Consider the following 14,005-nt stretch of genomic DNA (forward strand, 5'->3'; position numbering starts at 1 on the left):
TGCTGATCACTCTCAGAAACCACATTCACTTTAAATAATACTATAGACTGGAACTCCAACATATGTCCACCACATTTTCAATCACCAGACTTGCATATTTCTGGTACTAATGTGTGCATGGAAGTGCAATTTTGCGTTCAATTATATTTAATTAACATAAATAAGTACAACCTTGGACACTGGTTGCAACATTAACTTAGTGAGCATTTTTTTCTCATTGTCCTTTAGTTTTGATGACCAGTGTATTATATCCTGTTCTTTTTTAGCATGTATTTTGTAAAAGTATTTCCTTGTTAAAATGACTACTTTCGTCAATCTCCAGAACTTGAAAAAATTGCAATATCATAACAACAGTAAAAGTAAACTTGTAATGCATTATGTAATGCACCTAATGTTTGTGTATGTTGTATAACTCTGATTTTTTTTAACATGAAAACAGATTGCCATGTACATAGAGAGAACAACAATGATGAATCATATAATACAGTATGTATAATGTATATTTTATCATATTCTCTTTAAGCTTAATGTCTTAAGAACAATTTTTAAAAAATTAATTTCTTTTGATCTGATGTCAATCTGTCTATAAAAAAATGATACTTTGTTCTCCCCATGTGCACAGTGATCCATTTTTGCTTAGAAAACATCAGAACATTTACACAAATTCGGCATTGCATACATTAAACATTACATATATTATGCAGGGTGAGGGAGAAAGACCTTCTCGATTTGGGAAGCTAATAAAATCCAAACTAAATATAAGATATGAAGATTTTCTTTTTAATTTTTTGAAAGTACATATAATGCCCTTTTACATAATGTTTTTTTTTTTTTTTAACAAAACATCACTCAAGTGGTTTAGGGACTGATTCAGCCTTTCTTGGTAGCAATTTCCTGCTGTATCATCTCCTTCAGTGTTTTCAAACTTGGACATCCAATAGCAAGTCTTCCCCCCCCCCCGCCTCAAAAACAGGGATCAAACGAAGTCTATCAAAAGGCAAGCTGTGTTATTGGAGATACAAAAACATGATGTTCTCTTGACCAATTTATGCCTACTCTGAAATGGTTGAGTCATTATTCGATGGTATGCTCCCTCGATGGTATCACTATAACTTTTCCCGAACTCTAGTTATGCTTTTCCCAAATAGGATAGTTCTATTGTACCATGTATGATGTGGTCTTCATTTTTTTTAAGGTTGCCACAATGCTTTCAAGATTTCGCCAAATTCATTTTAAATGACATCAAATTTCGACTGTTTGTACTGGCTGCTTTATCAAGGAAGTACCTTTGCATCTTATGAATAAATTATTTCTTGAATTTTCAAAATTCTGGGGATCATAGATACTGAATCAGCAGATACATGGCATTTGACAGTTTTTTGTATTTACTGACACTATAATAGACACTAAAAAATAAAAAAATATCTAGTATTTGAAGCAGTGTGAGGAAGCTATGCTTCATCTGCTTAAAATTTCAAATGCTTTGAAAATCATGATTAATGCACAACTGAAACTACTTATATTCTAGATATGATTGAATTTTTGAACAAGACAGAGAATTCCAGACAATAAAGAGTATACTGAAACGTCATTAAAAGGATTTATGGACGACCATTAAAATGAATTTACAATGCTAAGTTTCTGACAAGTATGAAGATATTTCAGAAAAACAATGAAGATAAATTTTTAGATAAAATTGAATCTGCATACAAACTGATAATCCTGCAGTTACAAATAATAATCATAGTTCATATAAAAAAGAATAAAAAGATCTTTTAATTACAAGAAGCCTTAGTTAATCACTGTGTCAGCCACATTGAACCCTTCTTTGACTAACATTTATTAAAAAAAATAATTTAACAAACTCTTTTATCACTATGTCTTTTCCCACAGCTGGTCTCTCATGACATCTATATATCATGGGTGAATGGTCACAGGGAAACCAAGCTGCCTTCGCTATGGTTAAAATCGTCATTTACACAGTGGTCTGTACGAGACTCATAATGGTATTGTCAAGTTCGATTCAGACTGTGTGTATTGCTGCATATAATTTAGATATTATCTGGTGGGCAAGTATCCCAAATCTCTCTATGGACAGCATCGCTGTCTGGGTCAGGAGCTTGTCTGCTGGAATACTGTCACTATTTCTTAATTCTGAAGATTACAATAGCATATCATCATTCTTAGCTGAATTTTTTATCGCTCTGTATTGCCTCTAAATATTAAAGCTTTCAGATGAACTCTTTCATAGACTTTTCCTTACTACATATAGCTTTAGAAACTTTTTTTTAAATTTTGCCAAGATATATTCTTAAAGCCTGTTAAGTTGAAAATTTCATTTGATTTGTTTTATTTTGATTTAAAATGTTATAATCAATCAGATAACAAAAGCAGGGTTCTACTAAATAAAACACAGGTAACAAGGAAGCATGAGGTTGTTTTTTTCTTTTTCTTTTTCTTTTTTTCTTTTCTTTTTTAAACAGAGTAATTATCTTCAAATAATTAATATGATAAACTGGAATGAAACTTTAACAAGACATTGACAGACAATGACAGAAATTTAACATACATGTTTTAATTCCATATTCAGGTGCTATGAAATGCATATTCATCAGATCCTCCCGGCAAGTCTTAACATGATGATGGATTGCATCTGGTGCAACTAAAAAAAAAATGTTTTTAAATGCACTATTACAAAACATATTTAAAGTTACATTTTAGAATGCTTCTATTTGCATTGAAAGTTATGTTTACTGCAAAGAAACAGAAAAACTTAAATCTTCCTGAAAAATGCAACACTTACCTGAGCCAATTTTTATCAGCCCATTATGCTGAATGAAAATTGTATCACAAGTCAGATTTCCATGAAGAATAGGAGGTGCGCAAGAATGCAGGTAACTGTAAAAATAAGCATAAACTATTCTATTTAAATGTATTAAAGCACTGCTGAAGAAGGGAAAACAAGTATAGCTTCTAATGCAAAAACTCTACAATACTCAATAAGAAAAATCCTTTCTGATGAATACATAAAACTCCTTTTCACTACATTTAAAAACTAAATTTTATTTTAACAAGGTCATCTATAATTAGATTACATGTAATAATTCTTGACTCTCCACACATACTTCCCTTAGGGATATTTTTATTAAAAAAACCTGCCCAAATTTTTTGCATTTGTTACTGTATTCATAAACTCTGCAAAGGTGACATTAAATATCTTTGATTAAAACTAAATAACAAAAGCTATCAATTAAAATTATGAACACAGTCTGATAGATCATTCTCTACTTGAACAATATACTCTTCAGCAATATTTAAATTTACCTAAATTAACTCATTTGTATTCTCAGAAGAATTTTAAGAACATTTAAAGGTCACAATTATATAATGAATTCCCTTGCTATGTCTTCCTGTCAACCTGTAATATTCATATATTCTGTAAGTCTACAATAAATGCTACAATCATCAATGGTTTGGAGAAATCTTAATAAATATTCAGATATAAAAATAACTTTGGTCACAAAAACTTATCTAAAAATAAAACCACATAACTACAAGAGTAACAGCATGAGAATTTTTACTTAAGTTTCTTTTGAATGAACAAATATAGCACATGTTACCTGTACACCACAAAAAATATAATGCAGCTTAAATTTATATTTTAAAAAATCCCATCTCTACAGCTAAGCTATTACCAATTACATCATTCACGTAGAATGACAGCCTAATTCATCAGTCATTGAACTGCCTAAGGAGCACAAGTGGGTCATAGACAAGAAGGAGGAAAAACCAACAGAGCCAAATTTTAAACAAGTATCAAAACTTCACTCTTGATTTTATTGGCATTTACATAACCCTAACCAATAAACTACTGGACAGCCAAAGAAAAAAATGAAAAAAAATATTAAGTGGCAATTTCAAACTAATATCTTTACATTTTGTTTTATCAGACACCTAACGTTTTCTGATTTCTTTACGATATCATTTCCAAACTATATTATAAAGACAGAATTATGCAAAATCTTTGAAAGTACAACCCACTTTGGTCTACTATTCAGCAGATATGTATATAATTATAATCAGTTCTGAGGCTAATAATATATTACAATGTAATATTATAATAAATTGCTAATCTTGGAACTAAATTGTTGTTAAGACGAAAAGAAGAGCAAATACTGTGTTTCTTAAAATTTGCCTTAAAAATATTTTCTCCTTTGCCCTCTTAGTTAAGTAATGAAAGTAATTAACCACTTGCGCTAAAAAGACGTGCCACGCACGTCGAGATGCTTTTGTCTCAAACCGCACACAAAAATGAAAATGACGTGGTGCACACATCGCCTAACAACGAGATTGTTTATTGAGTTACAGCTCTGGATTGCACTCCCAGATGCAGAGCGGCGTAAATGAGACACTTTACCGCTTGTTATATTGTATATTGTAGCGTAATGCACCACAACCGTGAAGTTTAGTCATAGCGCTAGTGGTTAATCTAGCACATGCGGAAATTCAACAGCGTTTTAACGGAAGGTATTTGTGATCAGAACTTCTAGGGTAATTTGATAAAGGCAAGTAACACAGTAATTAAAGAGAAGTACAGACTTACATTGATGTAAATGCCTTGCACTGGAAAAAGGAAATTAAATAATAAAGGGCAGATAATATATCAATCAAAATAAAGAAATCCAGGGGAAAACATACCTTATCTATTAAAATGACATTATTTGATAACCATATCCATAATTTATCGATAATATTAGCATATGGTAAATCATGGCGATGATAATTTTGGTAGTTTCTTTGAAATCCCTTCAGAGTCATCTGGTTTCAAAGAAACTGCATATGTTTCTACCACGGGTGAAAGCTTGAAAAAGGATAGCTGAAGCACTCAAAATTGTAGCACATTCATTCTTTTGGAACACGACAGCAATAATCAGGGCTGGCAATGGAGCACATGCAACCGATGCAGCTGCACTAGCTGCCAAATATTTTTTTTTAAATTAAAGCAGGAACTGGGAAGCAGAATTTCGGAGGAAGTTTGCACTGAGCAATAAAAAGTCTAGCACCAGCTTTGGCAGCAATTTAAAAATCTTACATGCACAGAGCTGACAAACTAATGCCTAACAGGGCTATCAAACATAATTATTTTCAACCAAATAAAAACTAGAAAAGATATGAAAACTTGGTCTCAAAAAGATTTGCTGCACTCTGCTGATTAATGACTTAATCACCTGGGAAAACTTAGTGTTTATAATCCTATTTGTTTACAAGTTCACTGAGAAAAATCAAAATAGTGATGATAAGGAAAAGTTTGGTTAGAGTTGACTTTAGGGTACCCTTTGTATTATCGCAAAGTTGTTTCATTTATCACCAAGCTGTTGTTTTGTTTATCGCCAAGTTGTTGTTTCATTTATGGTAACCTGAATTGTTGAATGTTATGGTAACCTGAGTTGTTGAATGTTATGGAAACCCTATTATGACATAAGCGTTTGCATTATTCCGGAAAATTTTGAGTCATGAGATGTTTTGTAATGGCTTTTGTGGTGTGTGTTTGTGGTGAGGAAGTAAATTGCTTGTTTCATTGTTTAGATGGTAGAATGGCTGAATGTAGTAAGATTAAATTGAAGTTTCTGTACAATTTGGAACGAAAGGGAAAAAGTGCATTAATTGACTGGTGTGTAAATGAAGGTTTACTTAGCAGCCATTTTCCGGACAGTCCAGAATACGTAGGATACTTTTTACTCTTATTTTCGTGAATTTATGTGGTGACGCCAATATACGGATTCTAGTTTAGATAATTTTAGGAAGTTTTTGCATGCTGTTAAGGAATTTTGTGTGCCACATAGGTAAGTGGATATTTGCTTAGTGTAATGCTTAAATGCATAACAGGTTTTTCTTTTTTATGTTATTTTATTGTTTGGTTTAAAATGTAGTTTATTGAGATTATGTATTTTTTGTTTGCCTCTACTGTAGAATTAGGTGCTTCTTTGACTTTTTAAGTGAAAATATATCGATGTGTACATGGACAAACTCAAGGGAGTGCACAATGCCTAGTTTGTGCAATTCTGATGTTTTTTTTTAAGTGAAAATAGGTCAATGTGTACATGGATAAAGTCAAGGAAGTGTGCAATGCTATTTTTTGTGCAATTCTGGAATGTTTTTTTAAGTGAAAATAGGTCGATGTGTACATGGATACTGAGTTTGTGCATTTTCTTGTCTAGTTACTTTGTGTAGCGACGATTTTTGGCGCAAAAATCGCTGCTATGCAAGCCAAAATAACATGTCAAAGAATTGCACAAATTCGGTATCCATGTACCGCCAAAAATCGCCAAGTTTCGCCAAGGGGTACCCTAAAATATACTTTTACCAAAAGTTTAATTACATATTTGAAATTAAAAAATTAACTAAGCCAGCAAATTTACAAAAAACTGGACTTAGAATTTCTACTAAACATTCTTAAGGACAGTGTCAATATGAAGCCTTAAATTAGCTAATTTAGCAGGTATGTTAAAATGTCAGTAATTTACATCTGCTAGTCACTGAATTAAACAGAATGTTACTACAAAACTGCACTGAATCTGTTAAAATAATTTTGCAACTGTAACAATCAAAAATGTTTTGTGTACTATTAGGGATGTACTTGTCATTCAGAGCAAATTTGCAGTATAAAACTGCAAATAACCAACTGAAGAATATTTACCTCAAAGCAGATAGAATCTGTGAGCACCAACGTTTCCAAGCCTAACAAAAAATAAAGATTAAAATTTCTAAATACAAAAATTATTACACTGTGATTTAAACTTTGGGAAAGACATTAGAAATGCTTACTTGAATTGGTAATTTAATAACATTTCGCTTAGTTTTTTTCAAAAACTGTTTCAAAGAGCCACTAGACATGTACTCAGTAATAAAAATAACTCTTGGTTTTTCAGAATCCTTATCAATCCAGTACTTATGAAGCTTCACAATATTTGGATGATCGAGTTGAGTTAGACTATCAAAAACACCTCTTATCTTTTCCTAAAACATAGAAATGTAATATGTAAGATAAAACATTATACATTTGATCATTTAATACTTGAATATGTTTTGTGGCTCTTGTTTTAAGCTTAATATTTGTTGGTAGCCATTTGAGGATAATTTTTTAACACATTAAATTACTGAAATAATACAGTGAACAAGTATGTAAATTTTCCTCTAAATAGTCTCAGATATTTCATACATCATTTCAACAAAATGTATCTATTACTTCAAAATTTACACAATAATTAAAAATTTACTAACATGCACATGCATAGATTAAAAATTTATTAACATGCACATATTAGTTTGTGATTTTATATATCAAGCATAAAACTATACTGAAGACATTTTGTAAGATAATGTTACATTATTTTTGCCTTCACCAAAATTTAAAAAAAAAAAAAAAAAAAAAAGCACACAAAGTAACACATGAAATGGAAGCACATGCATACATATACAGACAATTTTAACTATCAATAAAATTCAACCTTAGGTGATATTAATTTCAATAACAAATAACATATTTCAAACTGCATTCTTTGAAATATGTTATTTGTGAAATAAAACTGTAATATAAACTTTAAACTCTGAAAAATATTACTTTAAAGCAAAACTGTATAATTTACAAGACAGTTTCAAAAATGTTCATAAATATTTTAACTCATTATTTGCAATTAACAGTCAACTATTTTTGCCCTGAAAAATATAACAATTTTTCCATTCTACAAACAAGATACTAAACAAAAGGTGGGTATAGTTTTAATTCCTTGAATACTGACCCTAGGCAGATACTTTCAATTATAATGTTTCTTAAAATAATATGCAAAATTTTTATGAAAGGAAATTCCATACTGGAGTTTAGAAGAGTTCCGTTAAAAAATTTAGCTTTTTATATGATCCTTATATAATTAAAACCTCCATTAACTTCATTACTTAAAGAAAATGTTGACCTTCATTGAATAATTTATAAAATTTTTCAAGAGAAAATATACTAATTTAAATAATTTTCCTCTATCATAAAATCCTTGAGAACAAATTCTGGAAGGAGATACCACAAAAAAAGGGGGCTCATTTAAAAACACCCCAAGCAAATTTTTCATACTTTCTTTTCTTATGAAGCTCCATAATTGACTATGTCTGTCTACAACAAACATTTAAAGAAATAACACTTGCAGCAGATTTTTTTTAATACCTTGTATGACCTTGATGCAGCCATAATGATACCTCCCCTCCTACACACACACACACACACACACACACACACACACACACACACAAACACACACACACACACACACAAAAAAAAAAAAAAAAAAGAGAGATTATAAGACAGGCTTTTATAGCAAAAGTGGATTTAATGTACTCTCATCAGGGATTTTTGTACCAGTGACAGAATGATTGGCTATAAGAAACAGTAGTTGTAGCGAGCACTAACTATACTTAACATGAAATTTCAATATGCACCATTGTACAGCCCATGGAAAATGAAAGCCCTTATGCAGAGAGTTTATCAATAAAATCATATTCAGCTGTCAAGGGTAGAGAACACACTATTTAACCACTTAGTTCTTATCACTTATAAAAAAACTCAAAGTTTGATTTTTATAGCTTCGTTCTCATATGATAAACCTGATTTTCTATGAATAAACATATTTAACTGAAAATGCAAGGTCTTTAGAAATCATATACCTGAATTCAATATATATGTATACATGTAATATATATATTTACATAATATATGTATGTAAAATTACATATATATGTAAATTTAATAAATTATTAAATTTATGAATAAAAAAATAAACTATCGAAAATTCTGCTGATGTGAGCGCAGAAACTTATAGGGCAAGATAATATACAAGAAACTATGAAGTCATGAATCAAAAATGTCAGTATACACAAACACGATTCTTACACAATTTGATGTTAAGCTTAATGATCGCCACGTGAAGCAGTCAGCCCACAACAGTACCTGAGAAAGCACACAACGGCACTAAAATGCCTTCTTATACAGTCATATATAGAAACTGCATACGTTTGCAACTAATATACAAAAATATAATACATGTACAGAAAATATTATGCAACTAATATACAGGTGAGTAATATTCAGAAACATGTAGCAGAAACATTGGAGGGTACAGTCCAGGTATTAACCGCTTCCCTTACAAATTTTTTTGAAAAAAATTGCAAAAAATCATCACATTTTTTTATTTTATTATTAAATACAACGAAATGAAACAAATCAAAATATGTAGATTTTAAGTTGAATTTTTAATTTTTTGAAGGTGTAAAAGCATTTAGTTTTAATATTAGTTTACTATCCCGAGTTATCTTGGGCAAATGAAAAAAGTTAAATATTAGTCTTTGTATGATAGTTTTTCAAACAAGGAACAACACGAAGTGATACCTGACATTCTACACTGCTATGTGGTCTCTTTTCTTACTGGCTTACAGCTGGAATCTCTTTCAAGGAAGCATAGAGTACACTATCTCGTTGGATTTCATTTTTAAAAAAAAAATTTTCCACCTCTTCATAATCACTATCTGAAAAATCATCGCTTTCTCTATCTTGCATCATCGCCATTATTTTATTTTTTTTTTAAGGCATGTATCCTTTTTTATGCATTATTAATCCACAAGCTGACGTATACAGTACAATAGGGAAACACGTAACCAGTCTTTCCAAAAAAAACTATGCAACCAACAAAATTCGGCAAACTGCCAATCAAAGCTGAATATTTCCTTTAATTTCCTCCAGGCCGAGTAAAACCGTGATGAAACAAATCGTACTAACAAATTCTGCTTTGCCCAAGTTTTCACGGGATAATAATTAACTGCAATAAATACGAACCCGAGATAACTTTGGATAATCAGGCAAGCGGTTAAAGGATGCCCAATCTATCTTATAGAAGCTGTGCAAGCAAGATTACCAACCAGTGTGCATTGTGGAGGCAGTAAGATGTTAAATGTAATGAAATTCATGCCGCTCTGCAAATTGTGAAGAACTTATCCCAGAATCCTACTGAACATACCAACCTCAACCTATTATTCAAAAAAAAAAAAAAAAAAAAAAATTATTAGCACACAGCTAATATAATTTTAATTTTCAGCACCAAAGTTGTCTTCAACATTTCCTGGCTACTGTTTGCTATGCAGATGGTACATTTTCAATATCACAACCATTATTTGCTCAAGTTTGTACAGTGATGGCAATAAAAAACAAGGGCGTCGATCCCGTATTTTATGCCTACACAGCAAACAAGTAACATATAACGAGATATTTAGTATGATTAAAGAACTAATATTAAATGTGGCACCTTCGGAAATTCACTGTGATATTGAGCAGGCAGCTTTCACAGCAATCAAGGAGAGCTTCTCAGATACTAAGATAAATGGACTTTTTTTTTTTTTATTTGGTACAAAACACGAAAAAACATTTGGATGAAATCGTTGATTACAATAATAATCCCCAATTCATATTATAGGGAAGGAAGATAATTTGCCTGGTATTTTACTTGTGGAACCGCAACCACTTCTCGACTGGTTTCAAGATAATGGATGCCTGAACAGGCAAGGCTATGGTAAGTGTCCACCACTTTTTGCTCATGACATGCTAGACCTATATCATAGGACATTAAATGGCCAAGATCAAACAACCATACAGAGGTGGCCCACAAAATACTACAGTTGGAATTAATAATGGATCATCAAATGATATGGAAATTCACCAAGCATATTAAAAGAGTTCAAAGGGACAACCTGTAGCTGGTAATTTTCCGCCCTTAAAAGTGAAATAGCATAGACTAGCATGAAAGAATTTCATCACAAGTCAATAATTTTGGAAACAATAATATAACAGAATATCTCAGAAATTTAGCCCATAATTACGAAATACGATAATTTTGTCATATTTGATACTGACATAAATTTCCAAATATGTATAATTTCATTATATCCCATATTTGTAAACAATTATAGTATATTACAAGCAACCTTCATTACGTATTTTATTTCTACTAAATGGGAAAATGGCTCATGAGAGTCATGGGCGACGGATTGCCCTGTCACCGAAAGGGTGATGGCTGAAAATCCTTGAACATATTCCTTTTAGGCAAGTGTAAATTTTAATTTTCAGCCTTGACAGAAGAGTAAAAAAAAACTGTCATATTGCCATCCTATAAAAATGAATGTTTTTGCAATGATAAAAATTGAAAGGAAAGTTAGAAAAAAATCAAAAGTATATTTCAAAAAAATCCTTCCCAGGTTTTTTTCAACTGAAATCAGTGATATTTATCTATTTATTATAGCTGTAAGACAAGGCATGCAAATTACTTCAGTCTTTGAAGGTAATTCACAATTTAAGATTCATATTTTCTGGCATTTTTTTTAAGACTTAAGATACTTTTGTGATCATTTCATTACTTATGTGTAACATTACCTTGTTACTTATTTTGAATTATATAACATCAACCTACTACAAATGATTTGGTAAGGAACATCATATAAACTCTATAGTTACATCTTTGCTTTGAAAAAAAAAAAAAAAAAAAAAAGCAATTTTACACCTTGCTGATACTATTGTTTGCTATGACAAAATTTATAAATTCTCATGCAACATATCTTTAAAAAAAATACGTAGTATATCTGGGCACGTTTTTCTACAAAACTGAGAAAATTTTGAAAATTAACATTTTAAATTCCAACTTTATGCTAATTCCCATCTTAACTGTGTGTTAACATGTAATGTTTTGTTAATCTTAAAACAAATGAATAAAGTTTAACTAATTGCACATATAAATGCTTAATTTCAAACTTACTTCTTGATATCTAAAACTCTTTCGTTCTGAAAATAAAACTTCATTCCACACAACTTCAACACCTTCTTCTGTATCCATCGCAAGATAAGCAGCATCAATACCTGGTATATCTCGCTGCTGAACCTATTAAAAAATTAAATACATGCTATAAAATAAAAATTGTTCTAATATTGCTATGGAAAATTTATTAAAGAAAAATGTTTTCGAAATATCTTTTTCAATTAATAAATATTTTATATGTGGTTCATTTATTATATGTATTAAGTCATTCCAAAAATTATGCTGTTTCATTAGCAAACACAAAGTAAATCCCGAAGTGATTACTGATATCAAATCATTTAAAAATGTCTGCCACTTTTTGACACCTCATTAGTAATTGGCTCATTTGTCATATAAACTGCATATGCATATGGATGTACCATATACCATATGCAAGCTTTAATCTATTTGGCAATTCAGCTTCAAATAACATATACCAATTTAAACTGACACAAAAAAAAAAAAAAAAAAAAAAAAAAAAAAAAAGACTGTAAAACTGTTCACACCAAAATTTAAAAAAGAGAACTTGCACTGTTTCGTTTTGAGTTCACACAAGGTCATACTGAGACTACAACTAGTCAAAATAAGTGCCAAGTGATGATCAGAATGCACAGTCAATTACGAAAGCACAATTCTGGTTTGCAAGGCCATGAATAACCAAAGTTTGGGTGAGGGACTGTCACTAATGAAGATGCTACAGTGTGGTTTGCAGAGACCAAGCCTGTAAAGAAATAAATATTAAAGAAATAACTATTCAGTTATTAAGGACAGAGAAAACTAAGCAGCCAATTCCATGCAGATTGTAATTTTTTTTTTTTTATTCCGAATGGATAATTTGTTAGCAGGCTAACAAATTGTTTTACTTTGACACCTGTCCGTTATTATTATAATAACTGAAGAAACACAAAAAGTGTTAGTAGCAACTTATGCTAGTAGATACTATTTATAAAACTATGTCATTAACTATCAGATAGGATGCAGCATACTTCTGTGTTTTGGCTTTGGCTAGGCTTTCACCTGTTAATGTAATTTTCTTTCTCAATGATGAAGCATTCTTTGTCAATCTATACTGTAATTACTTTAGTACCCTTCTAACTATAATAATCATTGTTAAGCTGGGGAAGGCTGAAGCTCCTGGAATTGGGAGTCAGGTGTTTAAGATGGAGATCCTCTGTACAAGGACAAACCAGGAAGAGGTAGAGTGTGCTGGCTTGGCTGCCTTCTTTTCCACATGCAGAGGCTACTTTTTTTCCACAGGAACTGGACATTGCGTGCAGGGAACATTCCATGGTTCTGTGCACACTTGAACAAAGTGGTGGGCTGCTTTTATTCTTTTCGTATTTACTAACGGGAAGATTCTGACAGTAAGTCATCATGTGTCCTCTTCCTGCTATTCCACAAGCACCAGTTTCTGATGACCCCCTTCATAACATCTTCCAAGGTGGGGAGGTCAGCATCTGTCTCTGGCTTTGTCATTCCTGCTTTGGCTAAAACATCTGCTCTTTCATTTCCTTTTGCACCTATGTGCACTGGACCCAGTTTAGGGTGAGTGGGTGGTTATTAGAATTTTCTTTTAGTGTAGCAGTTCCTTTGCTTTGATATGAGGGATCTTGTGTACTCTTTTATTAAGAACCAATAATATGCTCATACTATTCGTGTAGAATCTCACTCCACGTTCCTGCTCTACATGTGCCTAAAGCACTGCTTTTCGGAGGGTGAAAGATTAAACCAAGAACACAGTTGTTTAATTGGAAAATCTGTAATATTCATTATGGATTTTGTTGTTCTCTTTCAGCACACTGAGTGCCATGCCTATGTGTTCTTCCACTTTTGATTCATCTGTGAATATTTTGCACTACACTGATTCTTCATCCAGCGGATGTTATAAATCTGAGTTGGGTAGCTATGCTATGTTCAGATCTTCTTTTCAACATAGTTACTATTTAATAGGGAATGCATTCCCCTTCTAATGCAATAGTCAATAAATTATTCTTTTTGATTGGGCTTTAAGGTATAGTGCAGGTGTTCTCAAGCTTTTTTGCCCCATGCATCCCTTTCACCACTGCTAAAAGTTCATTCTCTCTCCTTTTTCAAAACTTGAAATATATATATTGGTTTAGATTATT

The 14,005-nt window shown here is 31.5% G+C and overlaps 1 protein-coding gene across 1 annotated transcript in view; it reads right to left on the reverse strand.

Annotated features, from left to right (window-relative positions):
- The window catches only part of LOC118188372 (nuclear receptor-binding protein-like), a 63,672-nt gene that overhangs the window by 28,704 nt on the left and 20,963 nt on the right, over nt 1–14,005 (reverse strand). Inside the window, exons 2-6 of the mRNA XM_035358787.2 lie at nt 11,841–11,963; nt 6,826–7,017; nt 6,698–6,738; nt 2,804–2,898; nt 2,570–2,662 (exon numbers count right to left, since the gene is read on the reverse strand). Coding sequence (XP_035214678.1) covers nt 2,570–2,662; nt 2,804–2,898; nt 6,698–6,738; nt 6,826–7,017; nt 11,841–11,963 — 544 coding nt within the window. The remainder of the gene's footprint in view (nt 1–2,569; nt 2,663–2,803; nt 2,899–6,697; nt 6,739–6,825; nt 7,018–11,840; nt 11,964–14,005) is intronic.

The sequence above is a fragment of the Stegodyphus dumicola genome, chromosome X1, assembly GCF_044657685.1.
Source record: "Stegodyphus dumicola isolate Sdum_Otavi_A_Nest chromosome X1, ASM4465768v1".
Classification (NCBI taxonomy): Eukaryota; Metazoa; Arthropoda; class Arachnida; order Araneae; family Eresidae; genus Stegodyphus; species Stegodyphus dumicola.